Source organism: Perca flavescens, chromosome 4 (genome assembly GCF_004354835.1).
Source record: "Perca flavescens isolate YP-PL-M2 chromosome 4, PFLA_1.0, whole genome shotgun sequence".
NCBI classification, from domain to species: Eukaryota; Metazoa; Chordata; class Actinopteri; order Perciformes; family Percidae; genus Perca; species Perca flavescens.
The window spans coordinates 12,831,266-12,857,814 of NC_041334.1; the positions used below are offsets into that span (position 1 = coordinate 12,831,266).

Consider the following 26,549-nt stretch of genomic DNA (forward strand, 5'->3'; position numbering starts at 1 on the left):
GAGAAGAAATGAGAGAGACAGACGGTCATAGCCAGAATCACAGACACTTATTTTAGCCAGTAGCAATCTGAAAGCAAGAGCTTTTGAAGAGCAGTTCAATAAAAAGAGATTTTATCCAGATGGAGTCTACTGCTGAGGAGACAGCCGTGTTCTCCTCATCACAATTAGCACAGAGGGAAACGTTCAAGACCACAATGTCCTATTAAACAGACATAATTACATTAACATGGGAACTTCCCAGAATTCCCCTGCCTCCACAAACACATGAAAAAGGCATTGACTTTAACCACAAACAATAATATAGATGAACTGTAACTGTAGTAGGGAAAAGACAGAGTAAGGCTACTGTTCCGAGTATGATTCATTGACTTAAAAAAGACAACACCATTTTTACAGGCCAATACTGTAGTGGACATCAGTCTGCCTCACAACCTTAGAGCTGAGGAAAAAAAACACTGGTGTTTCCAACAACTGAAGAATTTTAAGCAACTTTATTTTTGCCAGAGCTATGTACAGCAGCAGTGAAGCAATTAGTTAAAACAGAAAATGAATCAGCATTATTTTGACAATTGATTAATCCTTTGTCATTTGTCAAGCAGAAATACCAAGCATAGTCTACTTTCAGCTTCCTGGGCTGTTAGACTAAACAAGACATTTTAAGCTGTCACCTTAGGCTTTAGCAAATTGTAATGGTCATTTCCTTAATGTTTCATAGACCAAAAGATGAATCCCAAAAAAAAAAAATCACCTGCAAGTTGCTCAATTAATGAAAATACATTATTTCAAGCAGCTCTAACACACAGTGTTCATATGAACTTGGAGTTACATTACATTAACATGTGTCTGTGAACAGTATTTCTGCTTGAGTCGCGTGTAGATAGATTTAAAAAAAAAAATTGTTTAACAATGACGACAAAAACTCCCGTGCATGATCCCATGCTACTTGACGACGTCATCAAAGCCTGTCTTTTGCTATTGTTTTGATTGAGAGACCCCTAGCTGCAAAAACGGCATACTGTGCGTATAAGTTTAGGAAAACAAAAATGCTAAATCATTTATCTTTTCCAAGATCTTATCAACATAAACCCTTTGACTCTGAATCATTCCATTAATGCATTTTATTTATTTTCAACAGCCTCAGGTCCAACAATGAAGTGTGGCAACCTGGAAACACATGTTGACTCTGAGCTCCCTCCAAGTCCCAAGATCCAAGTCACACAGAGTGCCTTCTAGCTGTAAGTAAGCCTGCCTGATAAAGATGGTACATGCTTAGCTGGGACAGACGACCTGAAGACTGAAACTTTAAACACCAGGGGGGTCGCTAGAATAACTAGAACTACTGACATTTAGTATTTCAACAGATTGAAATTTAGCATGAATCACTTTTGAGCCAGTTGAACTGTCCCTTGGTTTCTGTCTGGGAGAAGGAAAACGCCAGGAATGCCGGGATAACAAATCCAGTAGTCATCAGAGAACAGAGAACAACTATCCAATACCACCGCACGCTGGAACCCAGTCAGCCAGTAATACTCTCCATGTGTCTTATACCGGTTTAGTCCAAACCGTCCTGCCGTAGCTGACAGTCTAATCAGAGCCGGCCTCTTGTCCAGTACCGACAGACAGACCATCATCAAGACACCAACACTGCCGACACAGCACCAAGACAGTGAAAAGATAAAAGATTGTGATCAGAAGGAACCAAAGCACTCGTTTTATTTGCCAAAATCTCACTCAGTCTTTTCTGTAAAACAAAATCAGTGCCAGTTACCGTAGTCGCAATTCTACTATGTCCATTTGTTTCCTTAGTGCTTCTCATATGGTTGAATAATCTAATCAAAAACCTTTTTCAAATCAAAATAAGCCTTAGTTTTCAAATTAGAAAAGGCATATCAGGTTTGCTGCTATTGTATTTGACTCTTTATGTATATTAATGGGGTCGGGCAGGGTGAGCCACTATCAATTAGAAGGTGGTAAAACTAACTATTGGTTGATCCATGTGGTGTGCAACATTAGTTTTGACTTAGTAAACACACTATAACCGCCAAATTGAATAAATACTTAGAACTACTTACTCTCTATTCATCAAGCGTCTTTGAATCCCTCCTAAGGATCGTGCTAAAAGTTAAACTAGGACTAAATAACTCCTACCTGGATACGTTTCCTACACTGACTTTACACATTAGTCAATGTTTAAAATTCTAAATGCAGAAATGGTTAGGCTTTAAAATGTATAAGGTACATACTTTATCAAGGTGAGATTGTGCAAAAATATGCAGCAATTAAAAACACTTTATCATGGGCTGTGGCACACCAACCTCAGTTACAAGCAGGATAACTCTCCTTAATATCAAAAGACACCATAGTCATTATGCTTGCTAAGAAACGTGAGAGAATTTTATCCTAAAAGTAGCACAAAATATGTTGAGTTAGGACCGATTTGCTTACTATGAGACGCTTGATAAATATGAGCTCTGATCTCTAAAGCATCTGGAAGATACCTTTACCCAACATGAAACAATAGCTCCACATAAGAGCTTTTCAGAGAGACATACATACTATACAGACATAACATACTATGAAAGAGACTTTCATAGTATGTTATTCAACTACCTCTGTCTGACCCAGTCAATGTTTTTGCTGCCTTTACCAGCGTCCTGGAGGAGGACAACATTAGCAATCCTAAACTTTACAAGAGAAGTGTGAGAAATTTGGATTTCAGTAACAATCAAGGTCCTTTAGGTCTACGAACCAAGTGCCCCTGCTTTAAACAGCAACAATAACAACACTGGCCACCCATCTCACTCACCCCTCGTGGAACCTACTGAAAGACCCTCTTCCCTGGGTGCTGAGGTGTTTTGTTTAAGTAGAAAGTTAACAGTAAATCTCATGCTGGGATAAGAGCTTCCAGGCTTAGTGAACCATGAAGGCCTCTTTACAGTAAACAGTCAGCAGCTACACGCATACAGCAGACCCTGAGATGTCCACAACATGACATGAACCAAAGATTATCTTTAATTCACCACAGCTGAATCCAATGGCTCTTGATGAAGTCTAAGGAGAATAAACCACAATTAAACAGAGTAAAATCTCTACTCTGCAACGCCTCTCTTTGGCCTGGACAAAATTAAAAAGGAGAAAAAAAGGCTAATATTCCTGAATACATAAATATCTTGAACTGAGCATGTAATAAAAACAAAACAGGAAAGGGTACACTTTCAACTCGGCATGTGGATTTTCTTCAAAATTCAAACAAGGACAACATTTTGGCATGGGCTCACCGTCATATCAAACTCATTAGGAGGTAACTGAAAGCATGCTCCAGTGCAGAGTGGTGGTCTCCTTGTGGAGGCTACAGTTGTTCTGTTTTAACCATCATGTCGTCTTCAGATCCTCTGGGACTGAATTCCAAGGCTCAATGCCAGTATTTGAACCAAAACTCGGCATAAGGAAAAAGACTCACTTCTACAGTAAATAGGAAGACAGAATACTTCTCCTGCACAGAGGTTTACGTCCAAAAGATTAGAGTGGAAAAATAATAATAAATAATAATAAACGGCTTGTGCAACTTCACTTTGGAGCATTTGAGGGAATGACAGATATTTCAAAAGAGAAATGTCACAATAAACAATAAAAACTAAAGATAAAAGATGAGCATACAAACGCCGAGATTAAATAGAGGTTACATTTTTAACACAGTTTTCAAAACCGTCACAGCAAACATTACAGATTATGGAATACATAACCCATTGCTATTAACCTATGTCTGTTAATTGTATAGCCCACTTGTTCTTGATAGGCTGGAAAAAATAGACACAGCTGATGGTTAGCTTAGCACGCATATAGTAAATCAAAGGCAGCATGCGTTCATATGTTAAGCTAAAGGTCAATAGTTTGGGCTACTACTTAGCCTACTGCAGGGCTATTGAGGCCACACCCACTGCACAGATCATTTCTAGAATCCAGCATTCTACAGCAGATTGAAGCTGATTGAAGACAGTACTACATTTGAGCCCAAGGACTACATCCAGTCAAGTACGTTTTGATTATATTACTGAGGTAAATGATCTATGGTTTTAATTGAACTAGCAAATATTAATTCAAAATGCTAATGCTAACTAGCCAGTACATATCAGATGTGCTAGCTAAACTGAAGTAACATCAAGAGCTGAACATTTTTATATATTATATATATATGTTTGTATAAGATGTGAGTTTGTATGAATTACCCAACATTTCCAGTTAATTCTCGTAAATTCCCATAATTTCTATTAATTCCCATGAAAGTTTCCAAATCGGAATGTTTCCAAAATTCCCCATCTTAACTTTCCATGGAAAGTTCCCGAAAATTTACCGGAAAACCTCCGCCCCTTTGCAACCCTAGTGGCGACGCAATGACCAGCGCAGGCAGCACTCTAACAGTTTGGTATTTCCTTACCTTGAAATTCACTTTCCCTGTCTGTGTCATTTTTTGGTCACAGGTGCATATCTTCCATTATGGATGCCTTTCTCCTTTAAACTTCCCCTTAAAACTGCAATAATTTGCTTTTAAAGTTTTTTTTCAGGCTAACTTCAACAAAAACACTCTGCACTTCCACATCAACATTATCATCCCATTGGAGTTGTGTTTTTTTATTTATTATCGTGAAGAATGCAACCCTGTGTCCTAAAAAATACATTTATATGCTAGCAAATGATTTTGCCTTATGGTTGGATGAAAACGTAATTGGACTCACGGCCAACAACCTCCTTGGTGTGTCAGGGCTAGGGCTTATTTTCTCCTGAGCTGAGGGACTTACTTATAGGTGTTGCACAGAATACCGTAAAATGTTTCCTTAGTTAAGTAAAAAATGTTAGGGCATTTACTGCATTGAAAGAGATTGTACAGAGGTAAAATTCTACAGTTTTCATGGTGACCCCTAGCTTGCAATACCGTGGGTACTGCCGTGCAATTGTGCAACGGTTATTTTATTTTCATGAATGCAAACTAACTGGACATTCATTGAATGTTGATAATTTTCTAATTTTACGGGTATTTTACTAACTGGATCCCTCGGCATAAAACCGTAGAGCAACCATTAATTGCAAAGGCGCTGGAAGCGCACAACTGTGGAGAGTAGAGTGGTTCAACTCGGGACGGACGGACAAATCATGAATTGACTGCATCCATAGATTAAAATCAAGTGCTCATTGTTGAGCGTATCCATTGGGTTCTCCCGGTCGAAGAACAGTCTTCTCGGGATGCGTTTATTTTTATTTTTTTAATTGACCTAAACTCTGACATGTTGCGGTTAAGATAGAGGCACAGGTACCTTGTGTTTTTTTCCCTATTTTGGTTGCTAAGGTCTTTTGTGCAATGGTTTAACTAAGGGATTACTTAAGTAAAATAAGGAGAAAACCTTAAATACGTAAGTAAACATTTGAAGAAAATCTTAACGATAAGACTTGAGTGTTTTGTGCAACCAATTTTGTTTTAAGGTAACCTTAACTGACTTTAAGTAAAATCTTAACTTAAGCTGTTTTGTGCAACCAGCCCCTGGCTCTTGCACGTTCTTCACAAGCTAGTCTCTTCACAAGCTAGTCTCTAAGGGTTTTGTCTATCATCATCTATTTGGTCATTTGGTGATTGGCAGGTATTGTACAGTGGTTTTATCAGAGCTTGTTTGCTACAATCAGTTGCCTGCTGCGGCTTGAAACAGGGTTCATAAGGACAGAGAGACTGAACCATACAGTATATGTTATGCAAAGCAAAAACTATATGCTACAATAGGCTAAAAGGGTCTGTACAGGTGGAAAGCTGGTTGATAATTTTCCGCCCATCAGTTTGATTCGTCGGTTTAGTTTCACATGGTGGCTAATAATGAAGCTAGTAGTTTTGTTTAAGTTTAACCATTTAATTTGAAAACATGTGACACTCGTTACATAAGAAAAAAATAATAAAAAACCTCATTGTCAGCCCAGGGAAGGCGGGTGGCTATGTCACGACCAAAACACACAGCTCTCAGCGGTGGGTCAATACATCATGTCAGATGTCAGCCAGACCCATGCAGACTAAGGTTTAATGCCTAGCCAGGTGGTCCACCGTGTCGAAAGCTACTCTGCAGTCAAATGGGCGTCTGTGTGTGAAGTAAATGCACTGACGTATGTTGTTTTGTCTAGGCTGGCTTCAGTCTCCGTTATGTTTAGCGCCTACACCTGTCACTTTAAAACCCAGCTCACTGTCACGCTGATTGCAGCTTTCTGGCTTGAAATAAGCCAGAAAAGAGTTCCCCGTTATGATGATTGTGTTTACATGAGAGAAAAGTGGTGGTTTTGAGCAGGCAAACGTCAAGGATAACAACACCACTCTGGAACAATTTTACTGGTTTTATCCGATTGCTGACAATTAGCATTTTAGGACTCAAACCTTCTCGGACCTCATAAAGAAGTATTTATTTAGTATCATTTTTTTGTTATCTGAACCAAGAGTCTAAGTATTGAGGGTGTTATTTGTACATACTGCAAAGCCCTCTGAGATTAACTTTAAGTTGTATGAATAAAACCTAAAACTTAAAAGCTAGAAAAAAAAACAAGAAGAATGTCGAAATGGAACAAGAACACCAATATGAGACCACTGAGAACACTGATGTGATGCAGTACTTGAATGTTACACACAATGTGCTGCTTTATCTGCTCTTTCACCAAATATAAGACAATTCTTTTGATGTTTTTTCTTTATTTCTACTGGAAGAATAAATAAGCAGATATTATAAAAAGGCAATTACAGTATGACAAGTTGACAGTCATGACAAGATTATGGACTTCCGGACTGGACTGTGGGCTGTGTAGTTAAAGTAGTTAGCTCATTGTAAGAAGTCTGGCTTACCGGATGTACAGTGTGGGTATAAAGCCAGGCATGGATTGGCCATCGGGAGTACCGGGAGATTTCAGCGGTGGGCCGTTCTACTTGTCTGGGCTGAATGAGCTACACACCGGTCGAAAGCGGCCCATAGAGAGACGAGAGATCATACAATTGGCCCACTTGTTTTTTCTTTCATGTGAATACTGGCCAATCACATCCTACTATGGCCCACCTCCATCCTACTATGGAGACAGAGCACATTTAAGTCCGTCGCGCCCCCCCCCCGGGGAAAACGACACCACAAAGTGCACTGTAGCTAGCTAAAAACGAGATTTAAGCATGTCAAACAATTATTTTAGCACCCTTTGTCTACCAGAGAGGACAAGTTAGCTGTTAATAAGCTAATGTTAGTTATGTATTAGCAAGCTAAGGCACTTGCAAACATAATACTAAAGCTTTCAGGTTTATCCACATTGCACTATAACACAAGTTGCATACTGTGCACAAAATGCAGCTTTAGCTTAACTTACAGACATATCACTATACAGGCCATCTTGATGACACCCATGCTCCACCCTCAACCTTTAGCCATCTTGGCATCAAGAGCCAGGCATCCTTTTTTAATCTGTGAGTAAACTAGCATACTTACAACTCCGCTAAGTGGCAGTATTAGGGGCTGGTATGCAGGGTTCAAAACTTTTTGTCCACCAGCCAAATGGCTAGTGAATGTTTAAATTTTACCAGCTACTCTATAGATTACCATTGTTTTTTGGGCTGGTTGGCAGCAAATCTACCAGCTACTCGCATATTTTACCAGCATTTGGATGGTAAATGATGCTAATGTTGAACCCTGCTGGTATGTACATGTGTTGAAGGGGAGTGCAAGGATGGGTGATATCCTGCTGATTGGGGTGGGCTGGTCTGCGTCTCAAAAGTCCAGGGCTGATTTTTTTTTACCCCAGTCTAGCCCTGTATAAAGCCTGACATCCACATTCTCCTCCCCTTCCGCTATCTATTTTACAAAGGATCCGTTGCTGCATCCAGGGCTTAGCGCCGTCCAAGAGGATTGTGATTGGTTTAAAAACGTACACAGAAAGTTTCTTCCACCTTTTCCAGAATATTAACTTGTTAACTCCAGCGCTGAGGAGATAGGTTTGGCAATGCAAGACTAGTTAGTTAGTTAGTTAGTTATTTAGTTAGTTATAACATTTCCTACTGCTGCTGCTTCAAATTAAAAGCATTCAACTTGCGAAACATGCGGTGGCTTTTATTTTGAAGCAGTCTCTTAAAACAATGTATTCATCACAGAGTTTAGCACTGACTGGGATCGTTCAAACATGCATCTACAAAACTAGGCTTGGTCATTTTTGACAGCAGATCAGGTTTAAATATGGCAAGGAGTAAAGGAACAAGAAGGAGCAGCCACAATGAGCTGTATGAAAACTTGCAACCGCAACCCCTTAGAAAGGCTGCCAACTCTTGTTACTGTGTCCTGCTATTGTGTGGAAAACTACTTGCGCCATGCAAGCTGCATGAAATTAGATCAGGGTTGCTTTTAATGTTTATTAACACATTAGTTTGTACAGAGCCCCTAAGGGACATGGGGGAGACCAGAAATGGATGAAGAAAAGATTAATACTTTTGTGTTCTCCCGAGAAACTTTTGCATTCTCTTACAAAACAGGTTGGGGGAAAAAAGAAAAGTCAATGTACTTCAGGTAAGTTCCCACCTTAGAAACAACCACAACAATAGGGCACACACCCACGGGAGAGGTTCATGATATTTAGTTTTGAGATTGGCCTCAAATTTAAAGACATTAAATCAGTGCTTGGCAGTAGGCAGGGTTTTTTAATAATTGAGAGACATCTGAAGAGAATACTTCAGGGGACACGGTCATCTCAAAGCGTTATCCGTATACCAAAAGCCCCAACTGCTGCATTTTCATGGAAACCACACTTACGGAAGTTCCATTAAATATGACAGCTACATTAGCTTGGAAAATAGCGATATGAAGCACTGAAGTAGATTAATTTACTATTTACCAGACCACAAATGAGACAACAATTAGCTAGCTAGCACACCCCACGGTCTCTATGCCCGCTGCTAAGAGACTAGTTAGCCAGGAGGAGAGCAGACGGCAGCGCCAGACACCGACTTCAGTTCAACTTCAGCAACTGTGGCAACAAAAAAAATGTAGACGTCCCAGCGGGACGCTGTGTAACAGCAGCAACTAAGTGACTGCTGTTGAAAGAACAGGAACAGAAATCTTAAGCATTACAACCGTAAATGTTTCATTAGGCTTCAAACAAACTAGCTTTTACACCTACATACATATAAAGGCTAAATTGTTTATACTAGCGCTGTCAATTAAACACGTTATTAACGGCGTTAACGCAAACCCATTTTAACGGCGTCAATTTTTTTTAATCGCGAGATTAACGTTCTTTTTGGCCTAGCAAACTTTGTAGTGTTTTTCACATGCTGTTGCAACAACTAGTAACGTTAGAAAAACTACAACACCACACCGGATCTAGCTAGACCGGAAACAAAACAACAGGCACGCCACACACACTTGTTTGGGCTTGCGAGCCGGCCAAAGAGTAGTAGGCTAACGTTACGTTTTGAGTGGATGGTGAGTGCGAGACGCCAAAATGGATGCCAATAAGATTCTGAATGGAAAGTTTACTTTTAAAAAGTTGCCAAATGGTTCCATTGACAAGACCAAAGTGATCTGTGAGTTTTGTTGTTGTGAACTGAGCTATCATCGAAGCACGTCCAATAAAATGAAATACCACTTGATGACCAAGCACACAGGTGATGCGAATTCTCCGCCCCCCTCATCAAAGCCAGGCAACAAAAGCACAAAGCAAGTCAATCCACTTTTCCATGTTGATAAAAGCATTAAAATGAGAAAAAAAAAAATAATGGGAAATCAAGGGACATTTAGAATAGATAAAAATGTGCGATTAATTGTGAGTTAACTATGACATTAACGCAATTAATCATGATTAAACATTTTAATCGTTTGACAGCGCTAGTTTATACCTGATCTGAATGGAGAGGGGCTAATTGTGCTAATTGTGCTAATTGTACAAATGGGAATAGCAGCACGCTCTTTCAGACGAGCAGTTTCTCCTTGAAAGCATTAACGGTGGTGCACTGTTGTGAAAAGTGACGGAAATAGCTGTGTGAGTGTTCAAATTAAAGTAACGCTTGAGAAAGAAGTTCAATCCTCGACTATTTTCATACCTTTGCACACCTGGCCAATCACTGTGTAAAGTGGTTGTGATTATCAAGCTGTATTTAAAAACATACAGATGCCTAAAAAAGGTACCCTGGGGAGTTATTGACCACTAGTAGCGCTACAAAGCAATGTTTTTAAAGAGTGGGGCCCCATTTCATGGGTGACAGGATTCCTACTGCCAGTTTAACGCCATTCGGCTCATCGACAGTTGCAGATCGTAATCTACCAAAAAAACAACGTAGTAATGCACCAACAAAGGCAGTGGAGACGAAGACTGCAAGCAAATAAACAAATGTAAACAATGCAAGATTTAAAATTAAAAAATTTAAAAAAGTTGGCTTTGCAAATGTTTGAGGAAGGAAATGCATTCAAAATGCTGAGTTTACAGTCCCTTTTGTCCCTTATTTATCCATTTGCAATCTCATACAAATTCAGCACTTTTCTTCTATTGCTCTGCCCTTTTTAGAGGAAATTTGCAGCATAAATGAGCAAAGCAAACTTTTCAAAATATGTCTATTACTATTTTACAAGGATTTTAAAATTAAAGGTTTAAAAAAAAAAAAAAGGCTTTCTCATGTTCACAAACATATTGATTTGCTTTATTGTGCAGTAGAATACCAGTGATACCACCCTGACAGCCCAAACTCTGGTATAGAAAATTAGTGACAGTAAAAACATTCTCCAGTTGCTGGCCCTCTTCCCAGAGTTGTAAAAGTTTAAAAGGTGTTCATAATTGCTAACACACCTGTAACAGTCTGGGCTCATGTTCCTTGGATGTTTATATCTGGGCCCCCTTCTTTTTCCTTTCCTCTGAGGACTGAAATAGTCACATGTTTTCTATTTAACTGTTTTGCTGTTAAACTTCAGTCTTTGCTCTTTCACTCTGTCTGTTTAGACTATAGAGAAGTACTGTCTCTCGTCATTTCACCATGTCTAGGGACAACACCAAAAAAATAAAATAAATTCTTAAGAACTGCTCTGGGGAAGCCCAACATCTCCCTGATTTGACAACCAAGGTTGAAATCAACCCAAGAACAGCTGGACCTCAACAGCTGTTGAATAGACTGTGTGAACAGAGTCTCCTTATTTTTTATTACTGAGAATCTCTTGGCTTTTCTGCCAATCTCTTGCTTTCTTTTTTTTTTTTTTTTTTTTGCCATTTTCCAGTAATTCTGATTCATTCCTGGAGGTTTTTTGGGGGCATTTCTTTTGTGTTAATCACATTAACTGTTATTTATTGATGTGTTATTGCCTCTACAGCACTTCATAACTCTTTCAAAATGTGAGGCTGTAGAAGTCTGATACATATAAACCATGAAGATGCATTGATTAAGAGATTAACAGCTGAGATATCACTAGTCCAGAATGTTCCCACAATATCTTCCAGGGATCATTGTTCTGGTTAGAATTTATTTAGACTACTGAGAGCTTTTTCACCTTTGTCGATCTGAAATGAAGACAGATTCAGCAACTACATGGCCTATTTCTCGATGTTTTCAGAAACACGTTTCGGTGAACTGTTTTCATAAAATATGAAACTGTATTCCGAACGAGCCACCATTATGGTCCGGCTTTGAAATTCGGGAGAAGCAAGACCCACGTGATGCATGCATTCGTCCAATCAGCTGCCGGTTTTCGTTTTTTGGGCGACAATACAGATTAGCACCGCCTGGTGTTATGGAGACGTATTACGTCTCGCGCACGCGCAGAACGTACACTCAGGTTGGCGTCGCTTCGGTGTTTCCGAGGCACTTTTTGGATCAACTCGGGGAGGCAGTCAGTCTAACTGCCTTTTCTGCCGAAGATAGGCCATCGGGTTGGTGTGTCAGAGCCTTACATGCATGAGCATTTTGACTTTTAATTCAGTCAATATCCAATCTATCTGCCACGTCCTAGAACATTTTAATCTGTTTTGCTTTAAGGCATTAATGATGACAATGCCTTCATGCACACAGATGTATGCCAAAACTATAAAGACCCCAAACTATTAGACCTACATGTGTCTAAGAACAATGCAGATGCAAAATTCTTTCTACACCTGGCATGGTAGCAGACTGTGTGGTAACTGCAGTGTGTGCATGCTCCAATCAATTTACATACATTAGGGATAATTAAAGAAGAAAAATCTTATTTTCAATAAGATTGTCATTTAGCCTGATTAGACCAGAGAAGGTAAAACTGAGATTGTTAACAATGGTAAATTCTGCCTCTCACTATGTCACCACTTCACAGCTAATCACCCATTCTACTAAATAAAATCAATGCAAAGACTAGACAAACCGAGACACTGTTGCTCTACCTGTGAAGTTATATAAGTCAATCAAATGGATTTTGCATACCACAAAGCAGAACAGAAAGTCAGAAATGTTCAAAGATGGGAAGCATTTGAACAACATTCTCATTCAAGACCCCTCAACATCAGGAAGGAAGCAATAAGAACACCAAACGCTGCTGCTGGACTGTTCTGGCTCTAGTCTCACGAACGAGTCCTCAGGTGGTTTAGATCAGATTGTCAGAAAGAATTAGGCTGTGCGTCAGGACAAAAAATTTAAATTAAGCTTAATGTACAGTAAAACATATGTTTGTCTGTGCCTACAATCCTAAATGCTTCTATAGCCACTCATGTCAATGAAAAACACAAACTCGTGAGAGTAGTAATCCTAAGTGCTATTGTGGTTGTGATGCGTTTGATGTCCTTAACATTGAGATCTGAGAGTGTGGGTGTGGGGAGACGGATTAATATGGCAGCAATGTTGTTTACACGTATGAGTTTGGCCCGGTTTGTGACAGAAAGCATGCTGAAGAAACAGGTGGAACCGTAAAGAAGGATGGGCTGGACAATACTCTGATACAGCAGTAGGAGGAGATAGGGTGGGGGGGGAGGGAACGACACAGAGCACTTTGAGTTTACGGATGGCTGAAAGACTTCTCCTCATTTGTTTCAAACATAAAAACAGAAACTCAACTACTCAAATTAAATGCATCCCTTCTCGAAATGCTATCAGACCTTGAATAGAAATTTTGCAGTTTTGTGTATCTGCAACTGAACAACTATGTATGTGTAATTGTACATCCTCATTCTAACTGACAAACCATTGCTTTTCCTGAACAAGCTTCATTGGTTGATCAGTTCAAATGGAGATGAAAGCACTGAGTAACATCAACCCTAACAAGTCACTATGAGAAGTCATCGTCCAGAAAGCCAAGCAGATTAGACTATTGGTCAGTTCAAAGTAATTGCATAAAATCTAGCCTATGATCAGTGTCCTTTCTAACGGCTAATAAATGTGTTTGTCTGACTAATGGTTGAGAGAAAAACAGAGCTATTGAAGAAGAAAAACAAAACACACATCCAGCCTAATGAGAGATAGGTTGGTTATTACGAGTCATTACTGAGTGGCTGGGCAGAGACCACAGACATTCCTCCTGACCAAACACACTCACACTGTGGTTGTCAACTTTCAATTTTTCTGCTTTCCCTGCAGTTTTTGGATTTTTTTCCTGTACACATTAAAGGGACACTGAACAGAAAAAAAAAATAGACAATTTATTCTCTCTTTGGCTCTTTGTCTTTTTGCATGTGTGCCTTTTTTTGGTGTGTCCGCCTCTTTCTGTACATCCTGTCTGTGTCTCTGTCTCTCTCTCACACAGCAGATGGATGGTGGGTGGTCAGGGAAGGGTTAAGTGCTCTGCTCTATAAACTCTGCTTCAAGAGTCTGTTGGAAGCTACTGGTTCAGCCTTTAAATACAGTCATTTGACACATCCCAACTGGGGTTCGTAGCATAGAGCAGCTGCTGACCCAAACTCAGGCTTTAAGACGAGCTGGTGTGTCAGCGTCACACTGCTTGGACAGCATGAAGGCTCTCTTATTCACCTGTATGCTGGTGCCATGGCTAGTGGCAGCCTCAGCCAGGAGGTTTGACCAGGACTCACAGCTGATACCAAGATCTCTACCTGGCAGGGAGCTGAGCGGATACTTCGGTGACCATTTGAAATCAAGCAGGGCTAGGGTAAGAACTTTATTATTTCTGCAAACATTTTTTCTCTTCAATAGCTCTGACATGAAGATGACATCTTCTGATGACTTCTCAAGATGACTTCTGAAGACAATCCTTATACTTGTAAGGATTGTCTTCTGAAGTCATGCAAAAAGTGAACGATCTCTTGATATAGTAAATATGAGCACAGAGACACAATATCAAGATTTTGGTCAGAACGGACAGATTTTCTCTTGTAAGAGAAACTCAGCTAACACAAGAAATCATAAGAGAAGCTGAAATAATTCAAGATAAAATGAGACCTTATTAATCCCCAGGGACAAATAGGTCATGCTTAATAGTTGGCTGTATTCAATATCAATGATCCAGACGCATTATTCTAAAAACTAATGATACATTTCATGGTTTAGTCTGTTAATTTGTCTTCTGCTACTTGCTAATGACAGAAACAGCCCTTCACCCAATAGATAATGATAAATTTCGCTCACAGCGCACAATCTGTGTCTAACTTGTTCTCCCACTAGCCAAATCAAACCCTAAAGCAACCACACTAACCATCAACTAACCTCTTCAAGAAATATTTGGACAAACCAAAACCAAAGTCTGGTCTTGTTTATCCTTCAGGAAACACTGGCAGAAAATGAAAAAAACCAAAAACAATCCACAGAATAAGAGGAAAAGAAAAAAAGTGTGAGTGAATGTGGCTATGAAAAGTATGGTCAGTTTTAATGAGTAAAAACTGAATTTGGTACCATATGTTTTTCATAAGACTTTGTCAGTGCCAGACCCTTCAGAGACAGGCCTCATAGCCTCTTCTGCTGCTTCAAGCTTCTTTCAGGCTAACTTTTTAATCCACAATGTGAAAAGTTATGTTTCTTCTCTTTAATTAGTTTGCAGGCCAGTCAGTTAGTTCAGAGACCAGCAGAGACCTGCAGCAGGGTTGGGGAACGGCATTTTTCTAAGCAAGCTTGATTCTTTGCAGTCACTGAAGGGGAATTAACCCAGGCCTTAATTATGGAGAATAAACTAACCAACGATTAGACCCATGGTGATGTAGGATTCTAACTTTAAATAGAAGTTAGTGTACAGGTAGCAGATTAGTTTTCTTTTTGGTTGCCACGCTACAGATAATGCCTCAGATTTGTGAGCTTCAGTGGTGAATGGCTTATTGGTGATACCCAGCCACCATCTGGTACATTGCAACTTTAATGTCAGTTTACACTGAAATTCATTTTACATTAATAGGCAGTTCCGTTCAAGAAATGTACACGCAGGTTGAACCGAACAGTTACACATAAGACACATAAGACAGCTGTAGCCTACAAAAAAAACAAACATCAAACAGTCATGACAAGTTGAAGGATTTGGAGCTGTCCACAAGAACAAAACTCCTCAGGCTGAAGGATGAAATTGATCACAACCTCCAAAGGTCTATAGGCTCTGGGGGGTCAGGGGATACATATGAATGCAAAAACCTTGAAACCAACCTGATTTTCATTGGCTCCTACATAGGAGCACTACAATTACAATACAATATTACAAAGCCTGGTCATGGGTCACTGAGTACAAAGACACTTCTGAATCAGCCAAGAGCTTGCTGTGGAATATAATGTTGACCGCTACAGAAAGTTCTGAATGGAGTCTGCAGAACTGCAACACAAATTGCAGTCTCCTTATTCATTTCGATCAGACCACTGTGTTGGCACAACGGGGGGCCAGATGCAGAGGCTCTGGCCAAAGCAATGCAGCAAAAAAGTTAACCGACTAAACTTTTGCGGAAACATCATCCAACAATGCACTGCACTGGCCAATCAAATACATCCAGGCTCACTTTCCTGGTAGATGACTTAGTAACAAGAACGGTGTAATTCTAATGATTATCTGGAGATTGTAGAAACTGAGAATAAAATGATTCCCAATGTGATAACTTGCCCGAGTTGAAATATTCTGTCTTAGAGTAGCATAAACTAGTGTTTGGTATTGATAAAGCGTTCTACTTTTAGATGGGTTACTGAAACTGGACTTTCTGGATTGTATTTCATCTTCTCATGCTGCCACCATCACAGAGCCTTGTGTTTTTGTTTAACACAGTGGTGTTTACAGTCTGATTGCCCACTTAGCCTTGATTTGTTAGACCCAACAGCATCTCTGAAAGACTTAAGTTCTTCAATTATCACCTTAGGCCAACCTCAGACCACAGGTGTTTTAAAATCCTAACTGACTGTGAAATCAGGTTGCCATCACATAAGGATAATCTTCAGATATTATTTTCTCTAATTTCAAACATTCACACACTACAAGATTTAAAAATAATGGGGCATCACACACTTTATCTTACGTGATCTCACATGGGGAAGCAGATGTAAACAAAACCGAGACTGATTCAGTGCAACAACTTTCTGTAGTGTTAATGATGCTTTGCAGTGACACAAAAGAAACCCAGAGACAAAAAAAAAAGTGAGGATTAAAAAGTGGTCAGGGAGTCGGTTCAACACGAGTTGTCGGTTCTTGGTCCTTCAGCCAGAACTGGAGGTCAGTTTAACCATTTCCGTCTCCTGTTTACCATTGCTTGGGAACAACATCAGCTGCTGCAGGAAGTACTGACATAGTCATCCAGATTTTAACTCCTAAATATCGAACATGTTTGAAATTATCAGGGTAGCCCTGCAAAAGTTCGGGAGGTAAACCCCTCATATTACCAGAGAATAGTGGACCGAAAATCAGTACCCACCCAAGTCCTGGATCAGAGTAAGAATACAATACAATTTCTCCATTAACAATCAGAGTATAAACCATAAAATCGTAACCGTCGATGGTAGACTTAAAACCAGCTACGACATGACTAAGCGAGTGCCAAAAGTTCATGGGGCACCAACCTTGTTTTGAGATAAAGCTCTTTTATTCACGATGTCTTGGATAAGTACTTCATTACCCACAATCCTGAACAATCCCACAGTGATGCCTCTGATCGGTGGAACTCATGTAACTGTTTGACTAAACCCCACGGAAGTCCGTGAGAGTCTTTGCTGCTGTACTGTGTAGGCTACTGTAATGTTACCGTCTACTGTACGATCTTTAATAAAAAGAAGAAAAAAACTGTTGCGTTTCTGCACGGTAGACTTATCCGTGCAATCATGATCTCCTTTGCTGCCAGGATGGCTTTTTTCAAGGATGAGAACAAGAGTGTCCAAAGGGGTGAAAACCACTTTAAATCAATAAATTATTGAATGTAGTGTGTCCGAGGGTCAGCTTGTGGGTTTTGTAAGGGCCAGCATGAGGGACAAGACCTACAAAGTTGTGGTGAGTTTTGCAGGGAGGTTGGTAACGTTAGTTAACATTATCCGTTCACTTTAGCTAGGCTACTGTAGCCTTCATACTGTCGGAGTCATATCAATCATTGCACGATTACTACTGAAAGAACTACTATTAACTGTACATTCACTATATAAAAATCACTATGTGTGGAGGAAAAACTGCACAAGGCTGTCGTCTGATTGGAAGTTGTTCAAGAGGCTCTTTCGTTTTTTCACTCAAAATGATATGTTGTATGCTTATGAGTCACGGCGTAGCTGGTTAGCCTAAGGTATGGTCTAAAACTATTTATATACGGATTTTTCCAGACATCAATGGAAGAAATGAATGGAAAACTTACTTCCAGAACCTAAGATCTCTCGGAGGAGGGGAAGGACTGTTGGGGTCTATACATTAGCTTTACGTTTCCAGAATTGAGTGCATAGTTTCATTTGTTTGTGTCTATACAATGGATGTATTGTTTTTTTCTCTGGGAAATGTCACGCTAAACACCCAGCGCATAATACTGCAAATATATAAATATTGCATTACTTTAATCAGTGGGCCATAGGGTCAATCACCATTGTGTTACCTCCTTCAGTAATAGTGACTTAACAGACAAGATTACAGCTTTACAGTTAAAGCTTACAATTAATTTATAACAAAACTTAATATATAATCAGCCTGTAAATTGTATTTTCAAAATAAAACTGTTTGTCTATTAGTTAATTTTATTCAGTTCTACCATTACATCAAACTTAACAAGAACCTGGCCACCTTGTTTAACTGCACTGGTTGAGGTATTTTACCAACATGCTAGTGTTAGCTAACGGACTCCAGGCTGAAGCCAAGCACGGTGCAGTACAGATATTTGTGATTGTTTTTTTTATTTCTACCCAAAATTTGACAGCACAACAAATTATTACGCATATTATCAAAACTGACCTCCTAACCCTGGCAGTGTCAATGTTTTGCTCTAGCAAATGAGCTGGCTGCTATATGAACAGGCCATGTTTTCTCCTACAGAGGGCGCTGCCTCTTGCTGATGAACTTGATGACAGCCCAACCAAAGAGGAAGGAGACGCCTCTGGTAAGAGAAAGACCAGTTTACCTTGTGTCCACCTGGTAAAGAGCATACAATTTAAATCATAAGGGGAATTAAAAAAAAACTACCGGCAATTGTTTTTAGTGGCTTTGAGTCAATCTGTTCATGATTTGAAGGTTTGGGAAAGATACTCAAAGACAAACTACAGATTTCTCAGAACAAGTTTATCAAAAATTTAAAATAACTAACTGGGAACGTGGAACATCAAGGAGTAATGGATCAATGGATCGGAGGGGTTTGAAAGTAGAATAGGAACTGAGGAGACTGGAGATGTAAGTTGATGCCAGTCCAAGCAGGCCATTAAAAACAAATAATCTAAATATCAATAAATCTATACTTTACTGGTAATCAGTGTAGAGAGGCCAGTACTAGGGCTGCACAATATGAGGAAAATATCTAATTGCGATTATTTTTGACTGATATTGAGATATGATTCACAATATTGGAGGGAATGATCGCTATAGTATCATTATTCTCATTTTCATTGAAAATGATTAACATTGAAAGAAATTAAATTGATTATAGTGTGATCTGTACCAAACAAAGATTTTTTCTTTAGTCTGTAGGATACAATTTGTAGGCCAGGACTTCTCTGCAGCACCACAATACTTAATTCAGAATGGTTTGACACATATTTTGCCATTAACAAACATTGCGCCCCCCCCCCTGCGATTTGGATATTGCACTAGTCCATATTGCGATTTCGATACAATTGTGATTAATTGTGCAGCCCTAGCCAATATATGGGAGATTTAGCTTCTTCTTAGTACCAGCCCTCGCGTCTGCATTTTGAACTACAGTAGCTGCATGTGAGCTTGGGAGGACTGACTGTCACATATACATTACATTATTTTAAAATGGCTGCTATTCATCACAATTATTTATTTTGCAATTTACAATTCTTTCAAACTACAGTAGAAAAATGTGAATTCAACTGAATTATTTGGCATTTCGTGTGTCAAATGAAACAGGTATGATTATAGCTGATCAGCCAACAGAAAATTTAATTGGCAAATATTTTGATAATCGATTTTTTTTTTAAACAAAAATACCAAACACACTACTTAGCCCTGCTTTTTCTTTCCACTGTTTGATGAACTGAATGTTTTGGGATTTTGGTAGGTTTTACAAAAAACAAGATTTGAACCCATTACTTTGACAATATTGTATTCCCTGACATTGAATAGGCAACCATTAATCGAGAATATAACGCACTGCTGTGACTACAGATTATTCTGAAAAAAGGCTTGATGTTTGTGTGGTGCCTTTGTGTTGCAGACCTGCCCACCTGCCTGCTTTGTGTGTGTCTGACTGGTTCAGTATATTGTGAGGAGGTCAGTCCAGACATGACCACCGTTCCCAGCTTGCCAAAAGAGACGACCTACCTTTATGCCCGCTTCAACAAGATCAAAAAGATCAGCACCAAAGACTTTGCTGACACAGGTAAGCCTGGAACTGTCTCCATCACAACCGATTGATTGCTCAGCCAAGTTATTCCAGCCGTGCTCACAAAGACTATAAGTTGGCGGTGAATGCTTTGTCCATTTTTGTCTTGTTCTTTGATTAATAGGTCTTGATTGAAATGTTATCAATTTCAATCAATTACAATTCTTAGTCAATGTCCTCATTTAGGATCCTTGTGGCCTCAGAGTAGAAGCTCCTCTTGAGCTTTTTAGTGCTGGCCTGGTGTATCCGGTTCTTTCAGACCAACAGGAAGAAAAAGCTCTTTCCCTGGTAGTTTAGATTTTAAATGATTCTCCTAGCCATTCTCTTGCAGTGCCTGGTGTAATTGTTCTTTACGCAGGGTAGGACACCGCCTATTGTAACTTCTGCCGAACAAACTAAGTGAGATGTCCAAAATGGCTACAACTGTAATAAAAGTTTTTTCCATCCAACTGTAATAACATTTTTATTCATCTATCAACAGTGAGTCTGAAGAGGATTGACCTGACGGGAAACCTGATCTCAGAGATTGAAGATGGGGCATTCTCTAAGCTAATGGACCTGGAGGAATTGTCTCTGGCTGATAACAGATTGGTCAAACTTCCTATGCTCCCTGCTGCCAAACTCAAATCCTTCAATGCCAACAATAACCTCCTCAAAACCAAGGGTGTCAAAGCTAATGCTTTCAAGGTACATATCATCACCTCTCCCAACTTTTTCAATTAAGAATACCCCAACCCAATCTTAAGGATAGGGACTGGGGCAAATCAAGGAATTTTAGAAAAATTAACAACCATTTTTCTATCATAAGTGAGTGAGCTTCAAAAATGCATTTGTTTTTACAAAAGCTTCAATGATATAGCCAAACTGACAGTGAGCCACGATAGCTCTGCTCAGCAACGTAATGCTGAAAATGAAGGCAGGCTCTCCAAATCATGTACTGAACAGTGTCCTGTGAATCTCTTCTCTGTGCAAATATTTTAGAAGATCGTACATACTATGCAACAACACTTTAGATTGCTGTACATTATAGGAAAGCTTGGATGGAGCCCATATTTTCTTACTGCACAGTTATCAAACATCTACATGAGTTAGTTTGACAGTTTGGGAAATTTGTTTATTTTTTTTGTCCCATGAGTGACATGAGAAGTATGTGGTTTTAGGGTAAATTACATGTTGGAACTCTTTCTTGACAGTATATCCATCCGCCTTCTGTGCAGCAGCTCCGGCTATAGCACAGGTCACCAGATACCGTTGGTGAGCAAAGGTTTTGGTCTCGGCACAGACATGATGGTACCATACCTGGCAACCTCAGTATGGCGACAAGGCATCAGGAAGTTGTACACAATAATTACATCTCAGGAAGCTGTACTCAGTCACTACACCTGGCTGTTGTTCAACAGGAAACTCCCTCTAAAACCTGCAGTAAAACGTTGTTTTGTGTAATTGTTATTAGTGAGTCTTTATACAAAGCCGACCACATCCGCTTGATACTTGTAAAGACATAAGACTGATAATCTTTCCATCTTAATCACACAAAAGGAAAATAAAAAAAAAAGCATAATTCCCAAAATGTTAATGGATCGATATAACGCACAACTTGGCTATTCCTGAAGTATATCTGGTCTATAGCTTGGTATATTTGCAAGTACACTTTCACTTCCCAAACAGGGGTAGGACAACTAATAGCTCAGGACTGGGTCTCCATTGTGTGAATTTGTTTCCCCAACAGAAAATGACCAAGTTGGCAAACCTGTTCTTGGCCGACAACCAGCTGGAAGCTATTCCACACATCCCAGACGGTGTTCGGCTCTTACATCTACAGGTTTGTATTTATTTATTTTTGCTAGAACTTAGTGTGCGATATATTAATTATTATTACAGGACAAATCTTTATACCTGATACTGAGGATTTTGAATCAACCAGCTTAGATTTTATTCACTCGGTTACATTCTTGGCATTGTTACCATTTCCTCCAGAACAACAACATCACTGAGGTCAACGTAGACACCTTCTGCAGGTCCAATGACACCTACTACTTACGGCTGAGCCTCAATGAGGTCCGTTTGGACGGCAACCCCGTGCTGCTGTCTAAGTATCCCGACAGCTTCACCTGTATGAAGGTACTGCCTATCGGACGGTACCGCTGAGACAGAAACTTTACTGTAGCCCCTTTGTTGCTGATGAAGCAGTTTTCCCACAGCAGAGTGCTGTGGGGATACCGTGACGTTATGGATTTTGGGGTGCTGATCCCATGGTGGGGATAAAGGTGTCAATGTTTTTACTTCAGCAAACCTACAAACAGCTTGTGACATTGTCAGGTCGAAATGAAACCATTCACTGGACTGAAGTTGTAGAATTGAAGGAGTTTCTATACTCTGGCCTTTTTCAGTTCCAATGACCGGTGGGGAATTTAAACGTCTGCATGAAGTTGCACATGGTAGTTGTTAAGAGCTACAGTCACACGAACTGGTGCAAAACCACCTGAGAAGGGGTGTAAAGGCTTCGATAGGCTTCAACAAACTAGTTTGTCTGACCATGTTTAAAATCAGCGTTTCTACTAGTTGTATATATCCTCGCTGAAAGGCAGGGGGAAAGGCCTGCTTTGTCCTTTGAATCATGTTGTAGTATCGATACATTAAATCATACAAAAAGGAATAGGGGCACACACTTTCAGACAGACAATCTCTCGTCTAAGGAATGTATGATGTTTACAAGAAAAGTGATGAAAGAGCTTGAGAAAGAAGTTCAAACCATGTCTACTTCCACACACCTGGCCAATCCCTGCATAGTGGACGTGTTCGTCAGATTGTCATTCCAGACAACAGAATTTGTCCAACACAAATTTGGATTCGGCCATTAGAAAGGGGGCTTTAGATGATGTTAATAAATTGGACAAACCCTTTGTTTTAAGCATACTAAAGCTTTGACAGTGGGATTAAACGTGACAAATAGCCAGAGAGAAAGATTTAGGCCACCTGTTCAGAAGACGCCACAGGTGAGGTGCGTTCTATATGTCTTTTCCACAGGTGATGCAATGCCAGTAGAACCGATGTACTAAATGAGTAAAGAAGCGTCAACACCTCTACAAAGACAGTCCAATTTATCGTTTCATTTTCACCTGACTCTGTACTACCTACATGAATGAAACTACTCAAACTGCTTGTGACTTTGAACCAACACACACACACACGCAGTAAACAAGCCAACAGGCTTGCTTATACTGTCAACTACTTGTATCAGTTTAAAAAACAGGCCAATTTTCACACTTTGTGAAATGAAATACCGGTAGAAGCATTTTGTTACTGTAAGTGTAAGTAGTAAAGGAAAAAAAATCATTTAATTCAAGATATTACTACAACCTTCTAGATATCTTTGCCGCTTTTGCAGTATATCGTACTAGTGTAAAACCTCTCATTTCAAGGTTTTACATTAAACTTAAAATGTTTTAGAATACTACAACAAGTACAATGTCCAAAAAGTGCTTTTAATGGACCCACATGTATTTTTAGCCTTGCAAAGCCAGATCACAGTTTTCACTTTGCTCATTGTGGGTCATAAGGAATATAATTTGGACAGACGTCCATTAAAGAATGACGGAATACATGACTGGAGTGCAGTTTTAGTGTATTAATGTTGCATGCTTCATTTTAAAATTCCCAGACTAAAATTTTAGGCTGGCTTTGAAGCTAACACATACTGTTAAAAAAACAGTCACCACTGAATGAAAATCTTAGTTTAAGAAACAAATAATTTGAGATGTTGAAGTAAATTACAATTCAATATAAATATGTTTTTCAGTTAACAGCGTCCTGATGACAGTAGGAGAGAAAATGCTACAGTATCTTCCGACTAGATTTAAGTCATTTCAGTCATACTAAAGGAATACTTGATACCAGTGAAACATTTTTTTAAATTTACATTTCTCATTCATTTTATGTTGATTTGAGATGTTCTTATCAGACTATTGATTCCACTTGACTTAGACATCTGATACAAATTAGATCATCTTGGCATGCCAGCAGGAATACTCTGTAAATACTTTTCTCAGCGAGTGTCCTCAGAAAATGACTAAAAATGAACAACACCCTGGGTTTTGCTGTGCCATTGTGTGAATTAATTTAACTTTGAACTATTAAAAATGTCTCTCTATAAAAAGGGCAATGGCCTTGTAGACTTGTCCAACTGCAGGCTTTCTTAAGCATTAGCTTAACTTTGTTTTTTTAATTTATAGTCTCCAGTTGAAGTGAACTGGGGAATGATGTATCTATGAACTATAGTAATGTGAAAGTTACTCCTTTTTTATTTTGTCTGCTTTTAAAATGTCTTGCTTGTGTTCCTAACTCTTCCCTTGCAGTAATAAAGATTACTTTAGAAATTATTACTGATGTGAATAAGATAGTGGTGTACTGGAAGAGGTGTATGTGACATGGCTATGTTTTTAAGATATTTTAATAAAGTTAAACTTTTTAAATTAAGATTTGTGTGTGGAATTATTGTTGAAGTCTGCTTCACATGTAATATTCAGCCTAAAGTACTGGTACTGGCAAAAAGAAAAATAATGATACTTTACACTAGGTCTGGCTATCGTAAATGATTTTCCGAATGAATTCAAATCCGAGTCATAATGTCCCGAATGGATTTTATTCCCGATTCAATTTTATTTTCGATTCAATATGAATTAGGTTAAAAACAATTCAGTTATAATACCAATTTTGCTTGGATATGAAAGAGAGTCTACAAATACTACAAGGTTCCCTCTAACCTGCTGCATTCTTTAAAAGTATCAATCTTTACATTAAGAACGGACCCCAAACCAGTTACATTAATGTGTTTTTTGTTTAAGATGAACACACAATAAAGTGCAGCTCTACAGACTCTACAGTCAGTGAGTATTGAGTGACATTTCATTCAGATATCCTGAGGTGACAGAGAGACCCCTTTGAAAATGGCCATGCCACTTTTTCCCTCACCGAAATATAGCCTACCTTTGGAGTGTTATTTAACCCCCTTCCCGACAAGCTAGCATAACATAGTTGGTACCAATGGATTCTTTAGGTCTTTAAGCTTCAATAGTTACTTACAATTTTATTTAATGAATCGCTTTTGGATTATTCAAATGTAAATCGATTTAAATATATAAATGTTTTTTTTAAAACCCTTTACACAGGAGGTTTTGATGGTGGTTATGGTAGTCCTGTATAGATGCCAAAGGTTTTGATTTACAGTTTCAAATTTCACCTACAACAATAATAGACAGATGTTTCATACATGATCAGGCAGTATCAAGCTATAATAATATTTCCACAGTAACTGTTTATATTCTTTCATTCATGTTGAGATTCATGTTTCATTCAACTGTGATGTAGTTAGCAGAAGGGTTGCAGTGGAAATGTCTTTGTTAGATAGGTTTCTGAAAAGCAGCAGATAACTGAGTCTTTCTTCAACTTCTTCACCGTTGTCTTCACTGTGAACCTCCAGAACACCATCATCAGAAACTCAGAAACAGTAAGGGGCCCAAACGGAGTAATCTGCATGGTATCCCTGGAACCCTGATGCTTAGTCATTTTTGAGGAATGTACCTACCATAGCTGCAACTGTGTCTCTGTGTGTGTGTGTGTGTGTGTGTGTGTGTGTGTGTGTGTGTGTGTGTGTGTGTGTGTGTGTGTGTGTGTGTGTGTGTGTGTGTGTGTGTGTGTGTCTCATCTTAGCAAAATGGGGTCCTGGACACCTACTGTAGCAGGAACTACCACAGAAAAGATTTAAAATACTGAGGAGTTCTTAGTTTATACATCTATCTGCGGCCACATTTTGTCACTGTATGGTCTCAGCGACAGCACTGGAAGTAGAGGGAAAGGAAGTAGGGGACCCCCCCCACCCCCCCGTTCACAGAAACACTTGATGGCTTTTAAATTTAAAATTTAAGATAAAGCGGGGGATAGATAGATATAGCCTTTTTCATGTCTGTAACATCTACATATTAAACAAACACATTGAGACTATGGTGAAAGTGCTGTTATATCAATATCACTGTAATAAGATCTTTTTTTTTATCTCACTTTGCTGCAAATCATGCACGTCATGTGGAAAAAAAATAGCCAAGACCTTGAATTTCTAGATGTGCCGCAGCCAAGCAGCGCCTATGCCGCGCTTCTAACGCTGGCAGTGTGGCTGCTCTAACTGGTTAACATGGCCGCCAAAATAAAGGCCAGAGGTTCAACGACGCACCAGCGTTGCTCACGCAGGCCGTGTGGCCCGGGTGTAGCTGCATTACACCATTTCTCATGGCTGACTGTAGAGTCTGAACATGTTTGTGCATGGACAGTTAACACTAATATGCCCACAATAGAAATGCCATTCAGTGATTGGCCACATGCTTGTAAATGTCTGGTTTGTAACCGCTACGTAGCCCACCATCATCTGCAGTCCTGTAGTCCTACCGTGACTAGCTGGTTTAATGTTGTGGTCTTAAGCTACAAAAATGTTAAGATTCCTGGATTGTGTGGGAAATCTTTGGGTTTTATTTTTATTTGTTTATTCCTCTAAATACATGTTCATGTCTGTGTTTCATTAAAGCATTGAAATCTGCATACAAGGCACTGCCCACATTACAGCAGGATAGTTATAA

At 39.3% G+C, this 26,549-nt stretch overlaps 2 protein-coding genes across 5 annotated transcripts in view; one reads left to right on the forward strand and one right to left on the reverse strand.

Annotated features, from left to right (window-relative positions):
- Window positions 1-26,549, reverse strand: part of cenpp (centromere protein P) — a 100,496-nt gene that overhangs the window by 55,609 nt on the left and 18,338 nt on the right. The window lies entirely within an intron of this gene.
- On the forward strand, window positions 13,741-24,399 carry ogna (osteoglycin, paralog a). The gene is made up of 6 exons (XM_028575632.1): window positions 13,741-14,093; window positions 18,399-18,462; window positions 19,756-19,920; window positions 20,405-20,610; window positions 21,653-21,745; window positions 21,901-24,399. The coding sequence occupies exons 1-6, from the start codon at window positions 13,938-13,940 to the stop codon at window positions 22,069-22,071; spliced, it is 855 nt and encodes a 284-aa protein (XP_028431433.1). The 5' UTR covers window positions 13,741-13,937; the 3' UTR covers window positions 22,072-24,399.